This window comes from Phlebotomus papatasi, chromosome 1 (genome assembly GCF_024763615.1).
Source record: "Phlebotomus papatasi isolate M1 chromosome 1, Ppap_2.1, whole genome shotgun sequence".
Lineage (NCBI taxonomy): Eukaryota > Metazoa > Arthropoda > Insecta > Diptera > Psychodidae > Phlebotomus > Phlebotomus papatasi.
Window position 1 is genome coordinate 47803462 of NC_077222.1, and position 25306 is coordinate 47828767.

The 25306-nt window shown below is 34.0% G+C and overlaps 1 protein-coding gene across 5 annotated transcripts in view; it reads right to left on the reverse strand.

The window, feature by feature from the left end:
• The window catches only part of LOC129799485 (SRSF protein kinase 3-like), a 50196-nt gene that overhangs the window by 12261 nt on the left and 12629 nt on the right, over positions 1-25306 (reverse strand). For 4 of the 5 annotated variants that reach the window (XM_055843406.1, XM_055843404.1, XM_055843407.1 and 1 more), the window contains exons 2-4: positions 22955-23709; positions 10862-11077; positions 27-478 (exon numbers count right to left, since the gene is read on the reverse strand). In XM_055843406.1, the coding sequence (XP_055699381.1) occupies positions 27-478; positions 10862-11077; positions 22955-23577 (1291 nt within the window). In that variant the 5' untranslated portion in view covers positions 23578-23709. Of the gene's footprint in view, positions 1-26; positions 479-10861; positions 11078-11171; positions 13705-22954; positions 23710-25306 lie in introns of those variants that run through there. The other variant, XM_055843402.1, reaches the window with a different exon arrangement.

Sequence of the window (25306 nt, forward strand, 5' to 3'; positions counted from 1 at the left end):
GGGAAAGAAAATTGCAAAACACTTACCGTAAGAATCAGGAAATTCAAGTCCTCGTGCTCTCATTGACATTATTTCATCGTCAATCTGCTGATTGACCACTGCCACATTGTCCATCACTAGAAGGATATTCTCGGGTTTGATATCTGTGTGGATAATGTGACACTTTGTGTGCAAATAGTCGAGGCCCTGGAGCACTTGCTTGATCACTGATCGTACCAAATGCAGTGGTAATCCTTGGTAGTTGTTCTTCACAATCAACTTGTACAAGCTACATCCCAGCGCCTCAAACACCAAACACGTGTGGATCCCATTTACACCACGTACTGTGAAATTATTGAGCAGGCGGACAATCTTGTCACGATTGGGATCAAAAGGGTCCGCCGTGCTGATCACCTCAAGCAGGTGAATCTCATCTGTAGCTGTTTCTGTGTAATGTGGAGCACTTTTGACCACTTTTAGAGCCACATATTTCTCCTCCCTGGAAGAAGATAACAGGAGAAACATTTTGCTCATGTTCTGCTCTACATGTCCAAAAGAAACCCTCTTCAATGGTAATTTTATTGAAATAATATTCATAACTCCTCTTGGGCTACATTTGAACTTGTTCGTGCAGAAAATTTCTTGTGTTTCCTAATGAAAAATCAATTTTTAAAAATTCATTAGGTTTCAACTACACAGTCTATGCAGTTTATGCGCTTTTTTTCACCAAAGTAACTTTCATTTTCAATTCACTGGTTAAGCAGAATAAGCCGTAATGCTGCAGTATGATAAACGTATAAAAGCTCATGGTAGGTAAGATTATTTAAGTGTCAGTTAATTCTAAAGGCTTTAGGGCAGAATCACATTGACAAAAAAATGCTCACCGTCACCGTCAAAGCCCTCACCGTATTTCGTTGATTTACGCATTTTAATTGTAATTTTTACGCAAATTCTCAATTACCGTGTTACATTATCTCATACTCGGTGGCACTAGGTGAAAATAATATAAGAAAATTGAAGAAATAAAACGAAAATGCGATAAACGGTGAGCAAAAAAATTGTACGAAAAAGTGTAGCAAAAAAAATCCTACAGTTTATCGCATTTTCGTTTTATTTATTCAATTTTCTTATACTATTTTCACTTAGTGCCGCCGAGTATGAGATAAGGTAATATCGTAATGGAAAATTTGCGCAAGAATTACGATGAAAATGCGTAAATCAACGAAATACGGTGAGGGCTTTGACGGTGGCGGTGAGCATTTTACTGTCAATGTGATTCTGCCCTTAATTCAACGTCGGAGTATGTATTGTAGAATCATGTAATCAAGAACTTAATCTTTTACACTATATCAAAACAGAATAGGGGGAAGTGGAGCACCTTTGAAATTGTTTGAGTTTTTACTTATTTTTAAATAAAATTGAATCTTATCGTAATATAATTTAGCTGCACAAATAGATCTAGAATCTAAATTACGGAATCTAAATTACATTATGATATGGCGCAATTCAATTTAAAAATAGGAGAAAAATTCAATTTGAAAGGTGCCCCACTTTCAAAGTTGCCCCACTTCCCCCTATCGTAAAATATGAAGTAAATATTGTGAGAGAACAAAGATATTAATTCAATTCAATTCTTTATTACTTCTCAATTATGCTTAGTTGCGGCTGCCGACCGACTTACCATGCAAGATCTCATCAGGTAATCGGCAGAAAGCACTGAATCTTTGATCGTATAATGCCAAAAATTATAAACTACCTACAGTTTTAACTATATACACAAATATGAAAAAATAACTATTAAATTTGGAAAAAGTTTTAATGCGAAAATAAGTCTTTTTTTTTCAAGTGAAATCATTAAGATTTGATTTATAAGGCAAAACTAAGGCAGTATTATTATTATAAGGCAATAACTTAAGGGCAGAATCACATTGACAGTAAAATACTCGCCGTATTTCGTTAATTTACGCATTTTCATTGCAATTCTTCCGCAAATTCTCGATTACCGTATTGCCTTATCTCATACTCGCTGGCACTAGGTAAAAATAATATAAGAAAATTGAAGAAATAAAAGGAAAATGCGATAAACTGTGAGCAAAAAAAACTGTAGGATTAATTTCTCTTACAGTTTCTTTTGCTCACCGTTTATCGAATTTTCGTTTTATTTCCTCAATTTTCTTATATTATTTTCACCTAGTGCCACCGAGAATGAGATTAGGTAATACAGTAATGGAAAATTTGCGTAAGAATTGGAATGAAAATGCGTAAATTAACGAAATACGGTGAGACTACGGCGAGCATTTTATTGTCAATGTGATTCTGCCCTAATGTCGGCTTCAGACTGGAGGTTTAGCCCAGTTCCCGAAGATCTCAAAAATCTAAATAACAAGCAATTTTATTGATTTTTCAAAATCTAATAAATCTTTTCTACGTAATATTTAATCCTAAACAACAATTCCCTAAAAAATCACGCCTAATACGGAATTAGAGAAGTTAAGCCAGATGGCTAAGCCTTAGGTCTGAAGCCCGTATAAGTCGATAGATAAACCACATAAGAATGCACCAAAATAGTTTCAGAAGCAAATTCGAAATATTTCCGAAGATATAAAGCTGAAAGCAAAGGAGCACCGAACAAGATTGCAAGCTGACAATTCAAAACTTTGAAATTCATTTCTCAGTTTCCTCATATTCTAATTTTTTACTGTTCCAAAACTCAAAGAAAGAACAGTTATATAATCCGATTTTTTCCAATTTGGCACTGCTCTGGAGCTTAAACCGTAAATGATATCGATTTCCGGTCTTCGGTGACCCCCTATAAAAGTGGATATTATCTCGAACTGACTTTTTTCCCCTATCCCCCTGCGTCCCCTAAAATACAATGTTTTTGGTTTTTCCCAAAATTGGCCGAAGCTTTTTCAATGATTTTCGGAAATGTTTTAAAGGTAGTCCAGATGAACATTTTGTTCAAATATACCTATAACCGGAAAATTCGTCATTTTGAATTATTGAGAATCAAAGGTCAATCACTTTGGAGAGCAAAAATCTTCAACCCGTTTGGTTAAATTTGTATTTTTTTGAAAGGTCTAGACATTTCTTAGTCGGCTATATCAATTCCAATAGGTCCCGGTCAAAATCCCGAAGACTAAAATCCCAAAAGCCAAAAATCCGAACGCCGATATTGTAATTCGATTTACGAACGAATTTAATCGTTAATAAACCGGAATACATCCAAAAAATATACAAAATGATAATTCGTATGTTCGAGCATTCCGCAAAGCTGGGACGCTTTTCCATCTCTTTTTCCCAAGAAAATCTCTTCATTGAATTAGAAAAGATAGAAAAAGCGAACTGGAGACGATGTAGGTCGATAACATATCTTTTGATTTTAAGGAGGATCTCACTCCAACTTTCAATCAAAGGTGTTTCCTATTTCTCACAGTTCACGAAGAAATTTTTGGGTTTATCGGGTTTAGAAAAATCTCTGTGTAAGGTAAATGTACCGTCAGTGTTCCTCGGATCGGAAGGTTGTCCCGCGTATCGACACCCCAAAGTAAAATGTACTTTTGAAAATTATTCATTGTATTTTAGAAATTTTCTTTAGCAAGATGCATCTCGATAGCTCATATTTAATCTACAGAACCAATTTAATCGTCGAGTTTCAAACAAAATTGCTATTATTTACCTAATTTATTGAATCACTGTATCAGAGTCTTATCAAAAAATCCTCCATTCATCGCTTTCTTTATATTTCACGCGAGAATTCATCTGCAAGAATATGAGGAATTAGGTTTGATTAAAATGATTTACAAATCTGTCTTAATTAAAAAGTGAATATTCAGTGACTCTAAGCTCACTATCAATACACATTTTTAATTGTTTCGGTAAGGAATATTGAAAATAAATAATTTTTTGCGAACAAGTACGTTTTCTTTCATCTGTTCCTCGAACCGGCACATTTTTTTTCGTGGAAAATTGCGCTCAACGCGCTCAGCTGTCATCTTCACAGCCATTATTAGATGTTTTTGTTGTGATAGAACAATTTACCAGTGAAAGTTTCATTAAATTTAACAATTTTAGAAGTAGTATCATGTGAATACATAGTACACAGTGTAAAGATGACAAAGAAGCTTCAATGAAGCCTTGTAGAGTGATTTAGATGCCAAGAAAGCAGGAGAATCCGCATCAAAAACATCTGCCGATCCGTGGCTCACCCCTTTCCGATCCGTGGAACACCTGATTAAGTCCCTTCCGATCCGCGGAACACATTGCATCCTTACAATTACACCTATATATTATTAATTTCCGTAATTAGCAAAAGTGTCAATACACGAAAATGATTAAATGGATAACTAATATATCAATTGGCATGTAAAAAAATACCAAATAGTGTTTTGGAACTCATATATTCAACTAAATATGGAACACGTCTCTTAACATTTCGATCCGTGGTACACTTCCCTTATATCTCTTCATATCTCTCTTGCTTTACTGCAAATTTTCGCCAATTATCTAGCGATAAAAAAATGTGCAGGAAAAACTCATCGTATAATCCTAAAACGAACAACTAATTGGTGTTTCGCAGATCTAATTTACACTAAAAACACTTTGCAATGTAATATTTTTTTAGAAAAAAAAATTTCAATTTTTACCTAATATTTTATGTTGTGATTTCACTTGGAAATTCTGAGGAAAATAATGGGGAAATGTGCAAATCATTTAATCACATTTGCATGATATTTCTATTAGAAAAATGTCCTTTCCATTCATAATTCTTTTTATTTTTTTGCTGTTGAGGAATATAATGCGATTCTTGGTAATCCATCATAAAATGGGAAATTATACATTTTAAGCTGTCTTTCACAGATATATCCAACATTCGAATTGTTTCCTTCTATTTTCTTCTCATATACATACCATTTGATAGTTCAAATAGTGAATTTTCTGAAGGGTATTTCAGTGTCAATTTAGTTAAATTAAACTTAATTATTTCCAACCAATTTTGAAGTTATTATCTTTTGCGTGTGTTTACCAATATAGAGTTGTGTTTGCTAAATATTTTCCGACCTAATTTTCTCACAGAAACCCCGCAGAAATTGTAACTTCGTAATCGAATCTAGCAGAAACACCACTCCTTGGTAGATGAAAAATAATAGCTTAGGAACAAATAAATTACTAATTGGAAGTTCTTCAACTCGATCTAGAAATGTTTATTTTTTCTTTTTTTGTGTGCAAAGTTTGGTAACATCGTAATGAATTGAAAAAAAAATTATTGATTTTGTAGAGTGAAGAATTTCTTTCAAGCACCACATTATAATTCCATTAAAAAGAAAATTCTTTTTGCAATTTCTATAAATAAATTGCATGAAGTGAATGCAGGAGAGAGCCCTATTGAGTGGCACTGAGTTGAAACATTTAATTTCATTACTTGGTGAGTGCACTATTGCCGTTGCACTCACTTTTGTTGAGAATCTTCCTATTTGTATAAGACACAATTTTCTGATTTTCTACCAATAGTCTTTCCCAACTTTATATTTTTATGAAAGGAAATGAAAAAGTATGAATTCCCTTTCATGAATTCTCCTCTTATATATGTTGTTATTGACTATTGAAAATATATTTGATTTCACTAGACTTCTTTTTATACTCTTTTAATGCAATTCAACTCTCTTCATCTTTGTAATTTTATTTATATTCTGTAAAAGGAAATAGTTCTATTTATATGCAAGATTATCAAGCTGTCTGAATATTATAACTTAAATATATGAGTTCTTTATCTAAAATGTTTGACTTTCTTAGAAAAAAAAAATTAAGAAAACTTTGTTTGATACCAAATTTAAACATAAATATGCCTAAAGAATTAAAAAATCTTAATTGATTTTTACATTACTCAGTTTTTTTAATTTCCATTAAAATTAACTACAATAGAGAGAAAATATTATCTGTTTTCAAATCAATTTTGATCTGAACATGACAGTGAAAAGTTTCATAAAATTTAACGCTCTGAAAATACGTCAAAAGTGCCTGATGCTCATGATAAATTGCAATCAGGTGGCACACCTGAAATGTTTCATATTTTCAGGATTGAAAACTAAACGTCTATAGGACACGTATTCTATTTATCTATGGCAAAATGGTGTATTATATGTTCTTTTGTAACAGTCAATAAACTTTACGCAATAAAATTAAAGATAATCAATCACGCTATTGAATTAGAGGGAAAATAGACATAATAAAATCGATAAAAAAATCGAGGTACATAAAAATGTCAAGATAGAATGTGTTTTATGTAAAAGCAAGTCAAATTATTTTAATGAGAGAGCTACAAAAGTTATAAGGGCAAAGTGTGTTCTGTCACAATTATGAACTCATAAAGTTAATAACATCAGAGAAATATTTTATAACACGTATTAATTTTTAGATCACACATTAACCGATTTAAATTATCTTTGACGGAATTAGATAGGAAATCCTATGCTCTCTAACTTTTTACAGCATTAAAAGTTTGTTCATTAGCGTTATTGGGGTTACTGGCGCTGAAATATCCATTTCGAACTTGTAAAATAATAAAGCTTTTAGTAAAATGTACATAAAGCATGGTTAATGTTGTGTTTTCAATAATCATAAAAAATAGTTATAATTATTATAAACAAGAAACTTAAAAAAGACCTCAGTATTAATTAAAAAATTCTGAAGAATGCTGTTTAACTTGAAGTAGGTGTATAAAGTTTAGAAAGTAGTAAACAAAATTATTTTATTAAGGAAATTTAAAAAATTCTTATCAGAGTTCCAATAGGGATAAACGATTTTGTCCAATAATTAACAACTTGGGGAGTAAAAAATCAAAATGGTTCGTAAATAAATTCAAAAGTTACAGTAAAAATTCAATTTTCGTCAGTGTAAAAAGTAAAAGTGATCAAAAATCCTTTTGAATCCAACCGACGATTCCAACTCCTTAATTTTCCGTTTGCCAAGAGTATCTCAGTAGGGGAAACCGGGGCAGAATTTGCCACTGATAGAATTAGACAGTGGCATGTTATAGTTTGCTTTAGAAGGAATATTGAGGAAACCATTATTTATTCAAAGAAAATACCTTGACCTTCCTTCCTATGAAATATTTATCAGCCTGATACAAACATTTTTTCTACGAATTATTACGCAATGAAAAATTTGATTTGCTGGAGAATCTACCCCGGTCTCCTCTATTTGTATTTAGAATGTTTAGAATTAACGATTTCTGTTTCATTTCAAATTAATGATTAAATTTTATTTTTGATGCTCAATCTGCTGCAACCAATGTATTGATTTAGTTGTATTTTTACCGACTTTTAAACACTTGCCAAACACATACACACAAAAAATTATATCAAAAATTGGTCAAAGAAATATGTTTAAGTAGAGTTTGTGAGAACAATGGTAAAAATATCTCAAATAAATTTATTTTCAGCAAGAGAATTGTGTTTATTTATATATCTAATTAAAAATATGTCAGTGTTTCTCCTAAAGAGATAATTGAAGTTTAAATGCAAAAATGTGCTCTCATCAAGTTTATAAGAAATGTTAAAATTTCAATTATCTTTCTACTACTCGAACACCATAGAGAATTTATATATAATGTACCGTAAGTGCGAGTGACTTTGTCCCACGAGGGTGACTTTGACTCCATCCTATTCGTAAGCCTTTCTTTATTTCTAACATTTAAGAACGGTTCTCACCGATCAGACATGGTAGATTGGATTCTCAAGTTCTAGAAGTAAAGAAAAGCTTACGAATAGGAGAGGCTCAAAATCACCCATAGGGGACAGCCACCTGCACTTACAATTTTGAGTTATATATAGTTCGACTCCTTATCCCCTAAGAGGCCGTATTTTGACAAAATTTTGAAATCTGAAGTTTTGAGTTTTTTGACGTCACAGAGTTCTTCCGTCCGTCCGGCCGTTACCACGCCTAGAGCCCAAATGGTCAGAGACAGAGACTTGGAACCTTCAGTTGACTCTGGGACCATTAACATGCCCTTCGCTTTTCTCCCACTCTCCCTCTTCCCCTCCGAAACCATGTTCTTTTTGGAATTGATCGAAAACGCGTCACATGATTTTTTCCCTTTTCGATATATTTTAGAGGTCATCTTAGGAGGAAATTTCGTCCATAAACGAAAATACAGTTGAATCATTCCTAAAAATGTTATTTCAAGATCGAAAATCGAAAAGCACTAAGAGCTCTAAAAAAAATTCTGAACCGTATGGTATCATGATAGGAGTTCGTTGGAAGGGTCTTGTAATTCCTGACAATCTTAGGCCAATTTCAAACTTTTATGAACCGGCCATAAATCGGTTCATAACCGATAACTAATTTTTATCCGATATTCAATTGTATTATGCCTGAGGTATTTTGGGAAATGTTTTGAGAGATTTATAAATCGGTCCAAATCGGTTGTAAACCGGTAATGAACGAGTTATGAACCGATAAGCAATTTTTGTCTGAAAAGCATTTCTTTGGTATCACATTTCGGCTTATTAGAAAACTCTTGGAATTTATAACAAGTCTGAGACGGTTCCAATCGGTTACGAACTGTTAAATGGTAATAATATGAAAGTACTTTTGAGGTATAGCATTTTGGGTACGTGTTCGAGCATTTCGCAAAGTATTTGCTTTGCAGACCTTTCTTCTTTTTAATTTCTTCTCTAAATTCCTCATGAGCATTTTCTAAATTGTTCGTTATTGAATTATAATAAAATCTTTGAAAAATAAGGAATAAACATAACGGATTTTGGGCTAGCATCATAATATTTATTCAACGGGCTCTCTTAATCAATTAATTTAAATTTCAATTATCGCTTTAATTCTGAGGTGTGCAAAAACCAATGAAACCGAATTAACGTCAAAATAAGTTTATTACAGTAGAGTTTTGACGATTTACGTACGTGTTTCATTTGACGTTTATTCGGTTTCAACGGTTCTTGCACGCCTCTGCTTTAATCAATCTACTTGTAAAATGTTGTTACTGAAATTTAAAAAAAACCGAAATTTTTTTTAAGTATTATCAACTTAAAAATCAATGTTAAATCCCTTAAAATATTTATGTTCTATCACATTCTCTCATTGCTTTACGCTTTGAATACTTTTAAGCACTAGCGAATCAGATAATGCGATGGGTCTAACATTCTTCCTGGGATTAAATATTTAATTATTTATGAATAATTGTTTAAATTTAATTTTCTTTTAACAAATCTACTTCCTGGAGTTTGCTGGAGTAACTTTTTTTCTTATTAAAATGGCTAATCTGTTAAAAATAAAAAATTGTAAAATAATTAATTTCAAAATATTAAGCCTTCTAAATAGAAAAGTACGTATAATACCGTAGTTTTTTTCTCAAAATCATTAACGAAATAAAGATTCAGAGCTATTAAATAATTTTTATCACACTGACTGAGAGATATCCGAAAAAGTTAAAATAACATTCCAGAAATGTTAATTGTACCCTGCATTATTGATCCGAAATCGGTGTAAATATTATGCTTTTTAGGTGTATTATGGCTTAAGGTTACCCTCTTTCATGTTAATTTAACACTTAAAAATGTGTAAAATAACATTAAAAAATATTGATATATTTTTACACCTAAACAGTGTTAAAGTTACGAAGAAAAAAGTTAATCGCATCCCCTTTATTTCCTCAGTGCATGAGAAAAAAATATTTATTGAAAATTTAAATTAATTTCTCACTTGTGTGATTCGAAATATATTTTGAAATTTTCCAATGAATTTAACGAATTTAACAATCAGTAGGGGAGACTGGGGCAAAAAGTCACAAATTGAAAATTTGAAAATTCAAGATCTTCCAAGATAAATAAGATAGCGGCTTAATTTTTTTTCCATAGATGGCCTCCATAGACCTTCTTCAAAGTCGTAAGTTTCTTGGAATTCGAATAAGGTATTCAGAAAATAAAAAATATTGAAATTTTTAGCACTATTTTTGAAATGTTTTCCTTGCAACAGATATCAATTTTTACCTATTTATTTTCCAAAATTGATGCACTGGTAAGTATTTCCTAAATGATTTGGATTCTTTGAATACGAAACCACTATCTATTTTAGAATTTTACAAAGATTCTTTTTTCCAGAAATCCTTTTATTAAAAATGACCACTTGGGGTGAAAAGTAACAAAAGGTATGGAGCAAAAAGTAACAAAGACGGAAGCAATTTCTGATGTCTCACGGCGAGAAGAAACATAATTTCCGCATCTCGCCGCTTTTTGTTTGCATTGGTCAAACGATTAGTAGTCTCTTGTGTTTTTTTCTTCTAAAATAGCTTGAAAAGCGCTTTTCTCGTTCAGACAGAGAAAACTATGTTTTAAAAAGGTGTAGAGGAATAAATTTCCTATGAAATTATGTCACCTAGCTATTTGTTTTTAAATTTACAAAAGCTCGTAATAAAGGAAATCAAAATGTGATAATATCCCATGCCTGGTACTATTTGCTCCAGCATTTTTGAGAATGGTCACAAAATTACCTTTTAGAAAACAGCTCGATAAATGTATTTCCTTACAAAATAGAGGAAAATGACTTTCACAAAGCTGTAGAGCGGTAAATTTCCTATAAAACTGCACTAATTAGAAATTTCTGGGGCGGTAGGATAGCTTGTAAAAAAATCCGTTTTGTTACTTTTTGCCCCAGTTTCCCCTATTGAGATTTTTTCCGTGTAATCCTCCCATGTAATATCCTCTCTAAAATATGCGAGATACAGTTAAGACAATAAATCACTGTGTGTGTGAAATAGTGAGTATAATTAAGCTCTAAATGCTTTGAGTTTTAATATGCCATTGTAGTGCAGCATGCACGCAATCTCAGAGCAAATCTGCAGGGATTACAATAGGATTTGAACATCACTCACTCGATATCCCAGCAGAGCCATACGGTGGAAAAGTGTCCCCATCCCAGTTTCCTCACGACACGGTAGCGATTGTCGAATACGTCACCAATCACGATAGGATGGTAGCCTCCTCGACAATACTGAGACACATCCTCCTGCTCTTCATCACTCCCATATAGGCTACTGTCCGGGGACTCTGCGTACAGTTCATCCGTTGTTCCGGATCGTGGCTCGGATCTAAGGACAAAAAAAAACAGCAATTTTTTTTTAAATTCATCAAATGATTTTGTGTATGGAAAATTTGGAAAGGAGGAAGAAAAATTTCACACACACATAGCTTGATGTTGGTTGAGTCATTTTGGGGCTCTTGATACGAGGTGGTGGTTTTGGTGGCAGAGGCGGTGGAGAATCGCTTCTATCGCGTCCATGGGCCACCATGATGGGCCCCATTGAGACACATTTTCTCTTTTTTGTCAATAGACTTCTGTCCCATTTCTTCTTAGCTCCCTTAGGCTTTTTCCCCAATTCACCTTCACCCTCAGTCACTGGGGTCATTTTTATCACTTCTTCAACATCATGGTAATCTTGGGGAAGACGCATTGGAGATTGAGTGGCTTTTCTTAGGCCCTGCAGCACATGGACACCCATACACCGGGACAGAATAACCAGGAGGGCTATGAAGCCAACAATGTGAGTAGTGCAGAGAGTGAGATGACTGAAATCTTCCAAGGAATCAGAAGATGGTGGTGTCATCTCAGCTATTTGAGTCTCATGAAATCGCTGATGGAGACTCAAGTGGGATGTTATTACGCTCGAATGCCTGTACTTCTCTTCAGTCGGCAGAGCAAAGGACTGTTTGGATGGATTCTTTGGTGTTGAAGGTGCTTCATATGAGTCCCGGCTTGGAGTATCATGGGGATATGAAATAAACTCATGACCCTCACATGAGGAAATGGATGAAAAGGTATTGATCATTGAGGTGAATTGGTCTCGTTTCGTGAGTGAAGCACAAAAATCACGACTTGTATCACCCGTCATGGAAGTTTCCTTGTCAATCAACTCTCTCTCTCTCTGTCCCCAGGAGAAATGTTATACACAACTTCCTCTTCGTTCTTTTCCTCGCCCACCCACACAGCACAATCACACTCGAAACTCAACGTCAATCTTTGGCAAATTCACGCGTTTTGCCATTCATACACCAAATGCTATACAATTGGGATTGCACTTGGTATATCTTTTTTTTTTGTTTCTCTCTACACTAACAGCAACCATCCAATTTGTTATTATTTTATTTTCTATTTCATTGCATAATACACCCCCGCCAGAAAGTGTGAAATTTTGCACAGTATATATGTTCCACTTTACTAATTTTGACGCCAATACCAAAGCAAAGAAGTTGCATATATTGGAAGTTTTTCTCAACAATTCACTCTACTATTTTTTTTTTCTTTTGAGATTTACCGACAAATATATATATATATAGCTTTAAATCACTGAACTGTATCACAAAATAATCAATGCACAATTACTGGTCAATATTTTAAAGAAAACTTTCCATCCACCTTAATTTGAAACACAACTAATTCACCGAATTGAAAAATTTTAATTTATTCGTGCCATTATGTAATACACTGAGGGATATTCCTCTGCAAAATATTCATATTATTAGCATAAAAGTCAAACTGGGAGGAATTGTGTCACCCTACATAGACAGAGGAAAAATTATCACACATTTGAGACACATAACTATTTGAGAGTAAGAAAAACACTCCTCTTGGTGCCCTGCCCAAAAAAGAATTGCAGAAAAGAGAACACAAAAAAAAACCGAGGCAATACCAAGGATTCTTGTGGACAGTGAAAAAAAAGAACCCTTCCCTTTGCTGTCCTTCGAGGACTGAAGCAAACACACCAATAGTGAAAATGTAGGACACACAAATCACCCCGGAAAGATATAAAAAAAAAGTAGAAAAATTATGTAGAGAACCTCAATGTAGACCTATTTCGCGCAAATGACTGAGGTTTGGGGGATATTTGCTGAGAAGTATTAGATGAAAATCACATGAAATTTACACACTCCCAAATGCCATTTTTCTCATCCGGCCTACAAAGAAAAACTTTGTATAATATACCGACACTGGTAGCACAAAAATTTATTTTTAGCAATAGACGCAGAATGTTTTCTCCCATAACTAAATTATACTTCGTTATTTGAAAACACAAGAGTTGATACAGCATTAAACAAACACTAGCTGAGTACAACGCACCTCTCAAATGGGATGACTACAATTAGATATTCGCATGAACTTTCCCTTCACATTGAATTTTCCACACCACTAAATTCAAACCCATTTTCAAAGGGTTTTTAATTGCATCGACAAATTCACTGAATATTTCACGGATACAGCACAAATAATCCCTTTCTAAGCTTCCGCAGCAAAGAATAAAAAATCACGTAGGGTAAAAAAAAAATTCAATTAATATTTACCTACCCCAATTGAGGAGCCATATCTAAGGAATATCTGCAGGATAGCTTTTAAAACAAGAGTCACTTGACACCCAACACAAGAAGAGATTGATCGGGTATGAGTGCCAACGAGGACGTTTAGTCTGAAGGAAAAAAAAACCGGCACGGGTCAGAGAACACCGAGAACACTGACAAAATGCAGCAGAAGTAGTAGAAATCTCCCAGGGAAAAAGCCACCCTTTCTCGTACACTGCAGCCCCAACTGTGGAGCCAGCGAGAAGTGGGACACACACTGCGAGTGTCTGACGTTAACTTTGAGTGCTGGAGTCTCTAGCGCGGACGCGCAACTGTGATGATGGTAGGGTGACCATCATGCTGTTCGTCAGAAGACCATTCACCACATTGCTTACATCCACGACGGACCAGTTCTGTCCCCAAAGGAATTAATGATCACGCCACCCAAACATAACACATAAGGCACGTAACATAAAATTTATGAAATACGTTTCTTTTAATACATCATCCATTTTCTTCATGCAGAAATTTGCAAATTAAGCATTATTCCCATGTAATTGAATTATTAATCATTTAAAATATTTCAGACCAATCTCGTGCTCTGATTGGCTACATCTTTGCATACTTTCAAATTCTAGCCAATCAGGAAACACAATAGAACTAAATTATTAAAATCTCATAAAATATTTTAGTTGCACTGTGTTCTCGAGTTGGCAATAGATCTTAAAAGTATTCAAAGCATTTTAAGTTCTATCCATACACAAAATGAGATGGAACTAAAATATTTTATGGAAATAAATAATTTATAGTTTCTTTGCAGTCTCTGATTGACTAGATGTAGATTTTTAAAGCATTCAAAGTATTATCTACTAGATCCACTAACTATGTTATCACACTTGCACATTAAAATTTTAATATGATTCACATTAATTGTCGCTGGTGAGAGTCCAAATGTGTAATTTGTGTGTTTCAATCATTTTATATTCAAAATTTGATCTATTTGTTGATAAAAAGGTAGACTTGGCCCGCAAAATTTGATGTAAATTGATTTATAGCATTAATGCGAAAAATTGATGCGATTTTCTCTTTAATTTTTTAATGTGAAAAATATTTATGCTTTAGGTAAATTTAAATTTATTTTTGCAGGCCAAGTCCACTTCTTTATCAATAAATAGAAAAACCCCAAATATTAAATGACTCAAAGACACAAATAACATATTTGGACGCTCAGAAACTTTACATTATGAATCACATTAAAATTTTAATGTGAAAGTGTGATAACGCCGTAAGAGAACAAAATTGCACTGCAATCAAGGGGGAGATATTTAGGCGAAAATGTGTACACCACTTCCAGGTACTTCCACAATTTGTATGGAAGAGGTCTTCGCACTACCAAAACTTCACAACACTCTCGAAAATGTGGCAATACTTCCAACACTTCCTGCACTCCCATGCACTTCTATTACTTAGAAATCAGAAATTTATTTAATCTGATGAACAATCTAATTAGGAAAACTTTAAAATAATTTCAAGAAATTAATTTTTACACATATTTTTAGAATTTGTCTTATATTTCGATTTTCTAGCGCCAGATAAAAGGAAATCAACATATTTTGATTTTTAATTATTGAAACTGTGCTGAAAAGTCTGCAAGAGTCTAAAAGTACGAGTGCAACAACTAATTCAGCACATCAGATGTATTTTCACTTTTTATTAAGCTTGATTCTCAGTCTGGTTTCAAAATTCTTTAAAATTTAAAGGAACGGTTTTTGATGATTTACTAATCAATTTTTGTAGCAAACTTGGCTAGTTTTTCTGGATCTTTTTCGCTATTGCGATATTAGTGCAATTTCTAATCACCTATCGACAATAGATCCAGAAAAGGTTCCTCATAGCAACATAAGGGAAGTGTACCACGGATCGAAATGTTAAGAGACATGCTCCCATATTTAGCTGAAAATATGAGACCCAAAAAACTATTTGGTAGTTTTTCGTATTCCAATTGATACGTTAGTTATCTATTTAACTATTTCCGTGCATTTACACTTTTATTATTTGCGGAAATTACTAATATATCGGTTTAAATTTAAATGCAAGGATGCAGTGTATTCTACAGATCGGAAGGGGGTGAGCCAGGGATCGGCAGACGTTTTTGTTGAAGATTATTGTGCTTTCCTGGCATCCAAATCACTCTACAAGGCTTCAGTGAAGCTTTTTCGTCACCCTTACACTGTGTTCTGTATATTCACAAAAAAACACTTCTAAAATTGCTTAAATTAATGAAATACTCATTGGTAAATAGTTCTTTCACAACAAAAAAGGGACAGATAATCCTAACCGGCTTATGTAGGTGAGATTCTTAACGTGAGCTAACTCGGAGTGCATGCAAATTCGATTTGATGCTGAAGTAGGGAGACGCCATTCAGTTATCTTGAATCAAATTCGTGAAATTATACAAGTTTTGTATTTGAACCAAAATGTCAAGGATTTGGATGAACTGACAGAAAAATGTTATATGCGTGAAATGTAGACCAGAATGTTCTCTATAATTTTGCCGTAGAACTTGAACTCATCGACTACTCAGAAGCCAAGATAAGCGAGGTTTTTTGTTTCTTAACTCGTTTTTTCATCCAGAGTGCCCCAACTGTTCATTTATTGAACTTCACCAAAATTAAAGAATTGTTGTATTTTGCGGGACTTTCCATTTAAACCCCTATTTTAAGTGTCTCGGTGGAGTAGAGGCAGTCAAATTGGCATCTGAGTGATTTCAAAGCGTTATTATGGGAAAAATCATTTTTTTCACACTTAAACGGCAAAATCGGAGTGATAGCGTAGTCTGAGTGGAAAATGATGTATGGACGAAATGTAGAGACAAATGTGCTCTACAATTATGTTGAAGTAATCATCAAAATCGGTTCAGCGACAGTCGAGATAATTGAGGTTATGTGATATTGAAATTGGTTTTTCGACTGTGGCGCCCCTGGTGTTGGTCCCACGAAGTTCAAATATTTTAGAAAGTTGTAGTATTTGGTGAGATCTTTCGTTTAAGCCCTTACTCATCAAAATCGGTCACATAGAACCGGAGATATGATTTTTTGAATTTCGTGAACTTTGACCCCTCATATCTCCGGTTCTATTGAAACCACAGCGCACATACGCACCATTTTGGAAACGTCCTAGACTGGACTACAACATACTAAAATTTCATTAACTTGCACAATGCCGTTTTTGAGAAAAGTGACTTTGAATTTCGATGAATTTTGACGCTATCACAGCGCCACCTGTGGTGACTTTTTGAACTTCCATCTGAAAGTGCTCATCGATACGAAACCAAAAAGGTAAAATTTAGGCCGCTATGTTAATTAGAACCGGAGATAGAGGCCGGTCAATGTTCGAACTTTGACCCCTTATAGCTCGGGTCAGGGGTTATGGATCGACTTAAGGTTTTTTTTTGTTTGATAGGTATAATCAACGGCTACAACATACTAAAATTTCAGCCCGATGCACAATGGAATTTTTGAGTTATTCAACTTTTAAGATTTAAAAATTTTCTTTTTAATAATAGCGCCCCTAGCGGTGGTTTTATGAACTTGCGATGTTAGAAGGGGAAGTGGCATTTCACGAGAGCTTTCCAAAAAGCCCTCACTTTTTAAATTCTGACGATTAGAACCGGAGTTAGGGCCATTTTAAAAATTTTTTTTTGGACCCTTATAGCTCGGGTCAGGGGGGTCGGGGGACCTTAAGTTGGGTATTGATGGAAAGCTCTAAGGCCCAGCTATAACATACTAAAATTTGAGCCCGCTCGATGCCATAGGGACGGAGCTATTGAGAAAACAAAAAAAGGGGGGTCTTCAAAATGGCGGAAGGAGGGGTGGGGGGTGGGGGGTCAATGCACCAAGTTGCAATTTTCACCCGATATATAACCTTTGCCGAAAACCGCAAGTCGATATCTTTTTTAGTTTAGGAGCTATTAAGCTCCAAAGAGCGGCCGGCCGGCCGGCCGGGAACGTAAAATAGCCACATATATATTCGTGATCAGGAAGTGCTGAAACACGTTTTGGCCAAGTTTGAGCGCGATCGGACGACATGAAATTTTGTTAGGATTATAGTAGGTGAGATTGTTAAGAATCTCACCTAATACCAATATTGGCCGTGAAGATGACACCTGAGCGCGCAGGTTTAGCCCACAGGTTTAGCCTTACGATTTAACCCTTTAACGACGAGACACTTTTTACAGACTGAAAATCAACAATAAAAATTAAACTGAGAGACATAATCAATGATAAGTCTTACATCTAACCTTGGAAAGTCCAACAGAGTCTGATTCGGTGTATTTTGCGCTTCTATGAACGACAGGGACAAAAATAGCTCAAAAATTTAAGTAATTTTTCTGACAATACCAATGAATAAATATTACGCATGAGTATCGTAGTTTTTATTGTAAAACGGGTTTTGCTTAAAAAAATTAAAAGTATAAAAAATAAATAAAATTAATTACGAATTTGAGAATTTAAAAATTCGCCATTTTTGAGCTCAAATATTTACTAGTCAGGAAAAATTATTTACTTTATGAGACACCGGTGTTCCAATCGTCCTTAATGGGTTAAGTTCTCTAATTTCTTATCAGGCAAAATATTTTGGAAAAACTTTAACCTTATGGGGAATGTATCCATTGATTACAAAAAAAATGCTTGTGTTAAGATTTCGAGGCATTTGGCAACTAAACTGAACATCCAGTTTAAAATCCATGTATAACATGTATCCATGTATATATCCATTTTTTTTTAATTGGTGATTTATATATATTTAATATATATATTATTATATATATCATTTACAATCACTCATATTGTAGTATATACTAAACAAATATATTTATTCTAAAAAATTGTTAAAATCATATTTTATTCTATTTAGTTACTATCGTATAATATGGAAACGAGTGGTATTTTTGGACAAGGTGCTTTTCGGGACATAATATGGGTATTTCTGTACACATAAAAAAATCCTCTAAATATTTGTTTTCTTATTATTTTTAAGTTCTGAAATTTTAAGCTCTTTACCTATCAGACAAACATAAAACTTCTGAAATTTTATTTAATTTGAAGTGTGAAATACGCGTGAATTGTGAATATCACATTCCACTTTTTACAAAACCTTCAGTGTGATCAATTTTGCAGATGTCAACACAAACAGTGCTGAGTTTTTTTTTCGATTTATGCCACTTTACAAGTGAAATTTAAACAAAATTTTTATGAAAGAGTGAAGTTTAAACCTTCTACTTAAAGGTAAATAGTCAGGCTCAGTGACATTTATTTGCTTAATAGCGATTTTTGTCTGTCCAGAAATACCCAATTGTGCCGAAATACACCATACTTACTTCTTTACATTTTTTGCTATTTTGAATAAAAAATTATGCATTTTTCAACATTTTTCGGTAAGAATCTTATTCTGGATAGAATAAGGAGCATAAATATTTGTATCAACAAAGAAAAAATAATTTGAGAAGTCATTAGGCTGTTTCAAATTTAAAAGTTCTAAAAAGTGTCCCGAAATACCACACGTTACCCTATATCAAAGGCAAACTAGACGATTTGGAATAATTGATTTCGACGTAATTGATATGCCAATTGTTGCCAGGAAAAGAATTTTAGTTGCTCTAATCCATCAACGACGTGAGAAAAATAGCCCAATGAAGGTGAAAACAGTAGAAATGCATTTTATTTGCTCTTTTATCGCTTCATTGCAATACAACGCTTCGCTTTGCGCAAAGTTTTGCAAGAAGTTTGCCATCGCTCCTCGATTTTTTTATTTTGATATTTGCTTTCAATCTCTTTCCAGATTTGAATTCTGGATGACAAATTTTTTTTTCTTGAAGTTAAATAATATTATGGTTTATAGCGTGAAGCGTTTGAATAAAATGACGAAAAACATTCGTGTGTTACAGTGTCCCGCCGCACCCTATTGGGCATAGGGGAAGGTTCTCAGGCTTTGCAAATAGTCTGGCTTCGCACACTTCATATTTTTCATATTAGGGCTGAAGCCCATATAAGTCTCGAAAAAATTCGGGACCTTAAAAAACTCTATTTTGTCTTAAATTAAAGCCCTTATACCTTTTCATCGGCCAAACATTTCTTTAGCTGATTTTGAAATTTCGTATAAATCTATGTAATTATCTATATATATACCTACCTATAAATCTAATTGTCTTGATTTGATAACGATATCTATTTCTGTTTGGGTTTTATACCGAATGAGACGGAAGATAAACAGATTCTCTAAAAAAAAATGGTTAATACGTAAAAATGTACCCCTTATGTCTGGGTAGTTGATATACGGAGATTAAATTAAAGAATTTAGGTTGACGCCAAGGGGGAGATATTAGGATCGGAAGTGATGTACAAGTGAAAATGAAGTGCTTGGAAGTCTTTGGAAGTGAGAGTGCTTGAATATAAAGTCTTTTCCGTCTGATCCCGTATTTTTCAGATTACGTTACTTTAGTTGAGATTTTTAATTCGAGCGGGAGTATAATTTGAGAATGTTTGTTGAAATTTTCAAGTTTTTTTTTATAAGAATGAAATGGAGCAAATATGCTCAAATTTATTATAGCTTAACCCTCTATCAGGTAAGACCGTCTCAAGACGGTCTTGACAAAAGTCACATTTACAGCTATTACAGTTTTTATTTATTTAAAAGTGATATAGTGTCCACGAGGTCCCCGATAATAGTCCTACTAACATCTTTTGAAAGTATGAGCTCATTTTGAGTCTTCGTTTAGTTGCTATTCCCAGTTCTGTTTGACAGGTCAAAGAAAAAGCAATAAAAATTATTTGTGCAAAAAAACTCATTTCCAATTTCAAAAATACTGATTTTAAGTTAACTGACTAAAATAAATTAATTTTTTACTGAAAGATATGCCATTCTACTTTGTATATTTTATTTAAAAAATTCTAAAAAAGTAAGTGTGAATTTTACAAGAAAAAAAAGTTTAGAAAAAATATATAATTTCTCACCTAGCGCTTAAACTAAAAGAGATGCTGAAGAATGGATGATTTTTTCGACTTTAAATATTCAGTTGAATAATAATTTTCAAATTCATGTAGTGCCGTGCAAATAATGACATTGCTATTGCAGGTGACTTTAAATCAATTTTATATATATATATATATATATATATATATATATATATATATATTTTAAATTTATCTTAAATATGTATGTATTGGATTATTGCATAAGTTCGCAGGACTTTATCGCGAATGTCGTTAACGGGTATCCCATAAGTTACTTCTGCCATTCTTTTATTTAACTTTTTGCATATACAGGAAAGGTTTTAATGTCTTACATCTCTCCAATGCCAAAACTATTCTTCAAAAAAGTCGATTTGTGCTTTTGAGGACTTTTAAAAAATAAGGAACGAAAAAGTGCATTTATAATATTTAATGTTAGACTAATTTTGGAAAGGTCTAAGTAATGGACTTCTATAAAAAAAAAGCGCTTTAGGAGTTCATTTAGATGGTGTCCTTGCTCTTAGGATGATTGAAAAGTGACTTTGAAAATTTCGAAATAGGGATTCATGCTTCAAAATATCAATTCCATTTTAAACGGTCTCTAAAATTGGTGGTAATATTGTGAGTATCCTAGTGCAAGAAAATTTGTGGAATACAGTTGAAAAGACTGTTGAATATTGGAAAACAGTAATTAGATTATATTTCGCTATTAAGAAAAGGTTGGATGTATTTAAAGGCTCGATAGATGGATGCCACATTCTTTCACTGAATGAAATAAGGCCAACATTATGAATGTGGCCATTTTTCTCCTAATGTGTTGCGATAATGACCCTTTTCTGGATCGATTGGCGACAGGTGATGAGAAATTGATCTAACACAACCATAACGAAAAAGATCCTGGAAAAAACCCAACTTGTCGAAAAAGTTGATTAGCAATTGTCATAAATCTTTCCCAAGACTGCAAAACGTTACAATTTTACAAATTTTAAAATCAGGGAGAGAATTAAGCTCAATAAAATGTGAAGATATTATACATCTGCAGTACTGAATTAGTTGAGACATTCGTACTTTTGAATTCTTACAGACTGTCCAGCACAGTATAAATGATTGCAAACGACAATACATTTTTTAGAGACTATTTTCCAAAAGTAACTTCACTGGTCTCAGAGGAAAATTCAAAATATAAGCAAAATGTTAAAAATATGTGTAAAAATAAATTTCCTGAGATTGTTTTAAAAGTTGTCCTTATTGGATTTTTCATCAGATTAAATAAATTAACACTTTAAAACCCAAAGTGGCATTTTACTCCAATTTTAAATTTGGAGCTTCATATTAGAAATTTTATTCAATATTATGCTAAAGTGATAACACGAATGTGTAGAGAATTTAATTAGCTTCCTTTAAGTCGAAAAAATAGTTGATAACTTTTTTATTATTTAAAAAATAGGCAAAAAACTAAAAAATGGGCGCAGAATACCAAATTGGCGTAAAATGCCACCTTTTTTATATGGAGTTGGCGTTAAAAATGGACATTTGAATGGCTTATTCAACCTAAAAAATTTAACATTTTTTAAGATTTGTCACGATTCGAAAAAATCCCAAATATCCGTGAAAATGTTAAAATAATAATTAATTTAAAAATTAAATAATATAAAACCTAGAATTGTTGTAAAGTGGTACTGTAGAGAAAAATAAGGTGAAAATTCACTTTACGGTTTGTTTTTCTTTTTCGAATTTCTGTTGGAATTTCACATATAATTTTCTTTAAAAAAAACGCAAACTATTAAAAATTTAACAGGAAAATATATTTATATTAGTCCTAAAATGCTTGCCAAATTGCTAGGAAAAATGAAATTCAATGGAAATAGGCTTTTTGCTACGAGAATCTGTAAAAATTCACTTTGGCACTTTTTGTAAATTTCATAAAATTTATATATAAAAAATACAAGAAAATGGAAAAATATTTATTGGAAAAAGAATTTATGAGTCCTAGAACTGCTGTGGAAGTCTTACGGAACGAAAAACTATGGTAAAAATGATTTTTTGTTGAGAATATCTGCACTGACATTTTATGCCAGTTTGGTATTTTACGTTATTTTTTGGCACGGGTCTTAAAATGTTTATGATTTCTAAGTAATAGAAGTGCAGGAAGTGCTGGAAGTATTGCAACATTTTCGAGAGTGTTGTGAAGTTTTGGTAGTGCGAAGGCCTCTTCCATACAAATTGTGGAAGTGCCTGGAAGTGGTGTACACATTTTTACACAAATATCTCCCCCTTGGTTGAAGCAATAAAATTAACTATACATCCTGTATTTTCTTTCTAGAGACTTGAATTTAAATTTTTCTCGAAAATTAGAATGACGTAAACCATAAGTTCTTTTAGTGTGAGCAAAAATAATTTGCAAAAGAACCCTGCTATCGAAAATGCATTTGGATGATGGGGAGATTTAAATTGGAAGAATTGCTGTAAATGGAAACCTTGAAAAACAACCAAGTGCCAAGGAAATATCACTCACTCATCTTTCACGCTGAGAATTAGTGCATTAGACAAAGTTAATCTGCCCTAAGGCATTGAGGTACTCAATAGGGTCACTCTGTGGGAAATGGTTTCAGGGGCAATACTCACAGGCTGACGAAGGGTCCCCGTAGTGCTGGCATGTCGCGGCGTCTGTTGAGTGGTGGCGATAGCGAGAGCGACAGAAAGTCTTGCTGCTGTGCCTTACTCAGCGCCACGTCCACGGACGACAGGAAGAAGTGCCCGCTGGGTGTGGAAATAGCCGAGGACGATGCTACGCGATCACCCAGGAGACTCTGGAAGCGCGGAAAGCGCCGCGGATGGTGATGAAAGAGTGGTGTGAGAGTGGGCGGCTCAGCAGGACAGGATCTGTTGAGAGGGGACGGCGGCGGGAAAGTGATTTGCGGCGGGATAAGCGGCGACGCCACGGAGCAGCGAATGGTGGCGAGGCAGTTTTTCAGCGGATTCATGGAGGCCGCCACCTCCTCGATGGTCGATCGGTGGTGCAGTAGCAACGTGGGTGGTGCTGTTGGAGCCGGTGGCTGAAACAGCAGTGGCGATGTCGTTCGACTGCCGGCCGAGGTGCTGCCACTGCTGCTGCTGATGACAATGGCACTGCCCAGAGCCGCCGATGTCGACGAGATGGTGTTGGCTTGCGGTAGTACTGGTGCCAGGGTGGAAGTCTTGCAGTTGTCGGTGGTCTCGTGAGTGACAATCCGTTTCATCCACACCATAGACAGAGCCTCGGAGTCTTCTTCTCATGTTTCGTTGTGGCTTTTGGGGGGTGTTTTTAGGCTGTCCCTCTCATCTCTGCCACATCTTCTCAGTCTTTCCAGCACCATTCATGGGCTTCTTATCTCCACATTCTAACCAAGAGAAAGAACGATTTCTTTTTCTTTCCTCATCCCAGCTAGCTTTTCACAAGTTTCTCCCCCCCCCCCCAATAAACCAACCCACCCTTTGGACGCACGTCACGGAGAAAACCCCCTTGTATAATTTAACAGGGTCCTTCAACAATCAACGATAATTGTGTTTTTCATAAAAAGAAATATTTTAATGTACTGTAACTAAAAATATCAAGTTTGGTAGTATTTTATATCCTAAATAAGAGTTCTGCTCAAAATCAGTTTCATGTCGTAGGCTCTTATCCAAGAACTAAAGCAAATTGAAGCCAACCCTGAATAATAAAATACTTCTGCACTTTATGTTAAAGCCACTCCTACTAATTTAATTATGGTCAGAATATACAATGGTGGAAATAAGTATAATTCAACCCTATTATCCTTAAATAAACTAAACAAAAAAAGAAGTCCCGAAAAAATTCATACGTAGACCATAACTTCTTTCATGCCAACATAAAAAAATCGACATTTTGATTTTTTATTCTAAGTATTTTTAGAAATACTATAGAATTTAGTTTTTTAGGCTGGAAATAAGTATAATTCCACCACTGTATTTAGTAGCCCTGTCACTAAGGCAAAACCTAGCACATATTCCGTAAGACTTGTTTAGAAAAGCATAGCAAAGTACATTTCAAAAATGCACTTATTATAAAAGTGAGAAACAAAAGGACAAAAGAGAGGCCATCATCACCATTTGGAGACTATTCTTATTTTTAAAATTAAATTTTTATTAGTTGACGTGTAAGTTTGTTAAAAGTGATAGAAAGTTCAAAAGGTTCAAAATTTATTCTGGGCAAGATATAATATTTCGTATTTCTCACTATTCGGGGCGTGGCCTAATTTAATAAATAACTGGTACCTGTCAACTTTCGATGAATGCAAAGTCGTGTCTTGCTTAAGGGAAATTATGATAAAATTTTATTTTATTAGATTTTTTCAGTTCAAAACAGTCAACTTTAGTTGGTCCTAATTCTCGAAGGGGCGTGGTCTAAAATTTAATTTTGAAAGATATTACTCAGGACATTAAACACTTTAAAAATAGAGTGAAGATATTGCACCAGTATTAAATATAAAGAATTATATAATATAATATCTATAAATATTAAAATTGTACAAAATAAATTATGATTATTATTTTAGATATATAACTGAAAACTACGTTAGAAATTAATTTGAAAAATCATCTTTAAGTTATTTTTGAAAGACCCTAATTTTCATCAACAACCACCCACACTCGAAACTCCTTTCCAAGAACAGATCCCGTGAAAAACAAGACCTTTGGCACTCAAGACGTCAATAAAGGAGAGATTGTGGTGCTTTAATGAAATCCTAGTGCAGGACGAAGCCCATTCTAGCGATCAATCAAAACACCTCTCTGCACTTCCGTGACGTCCACATTAAATCGATTGCTGGCGTCCGTTCTTGTCTTCCCAACACAAAGGAAAGTTCTCACCGGAAAATTTGCCACAATTCCCCCCAATTCCACCAATAAAGATAGTCTCCAGCCCGGCCAGTGATAACGAATAAATATTATTTTGACCTCCAAAAAGAAGCTCAATCG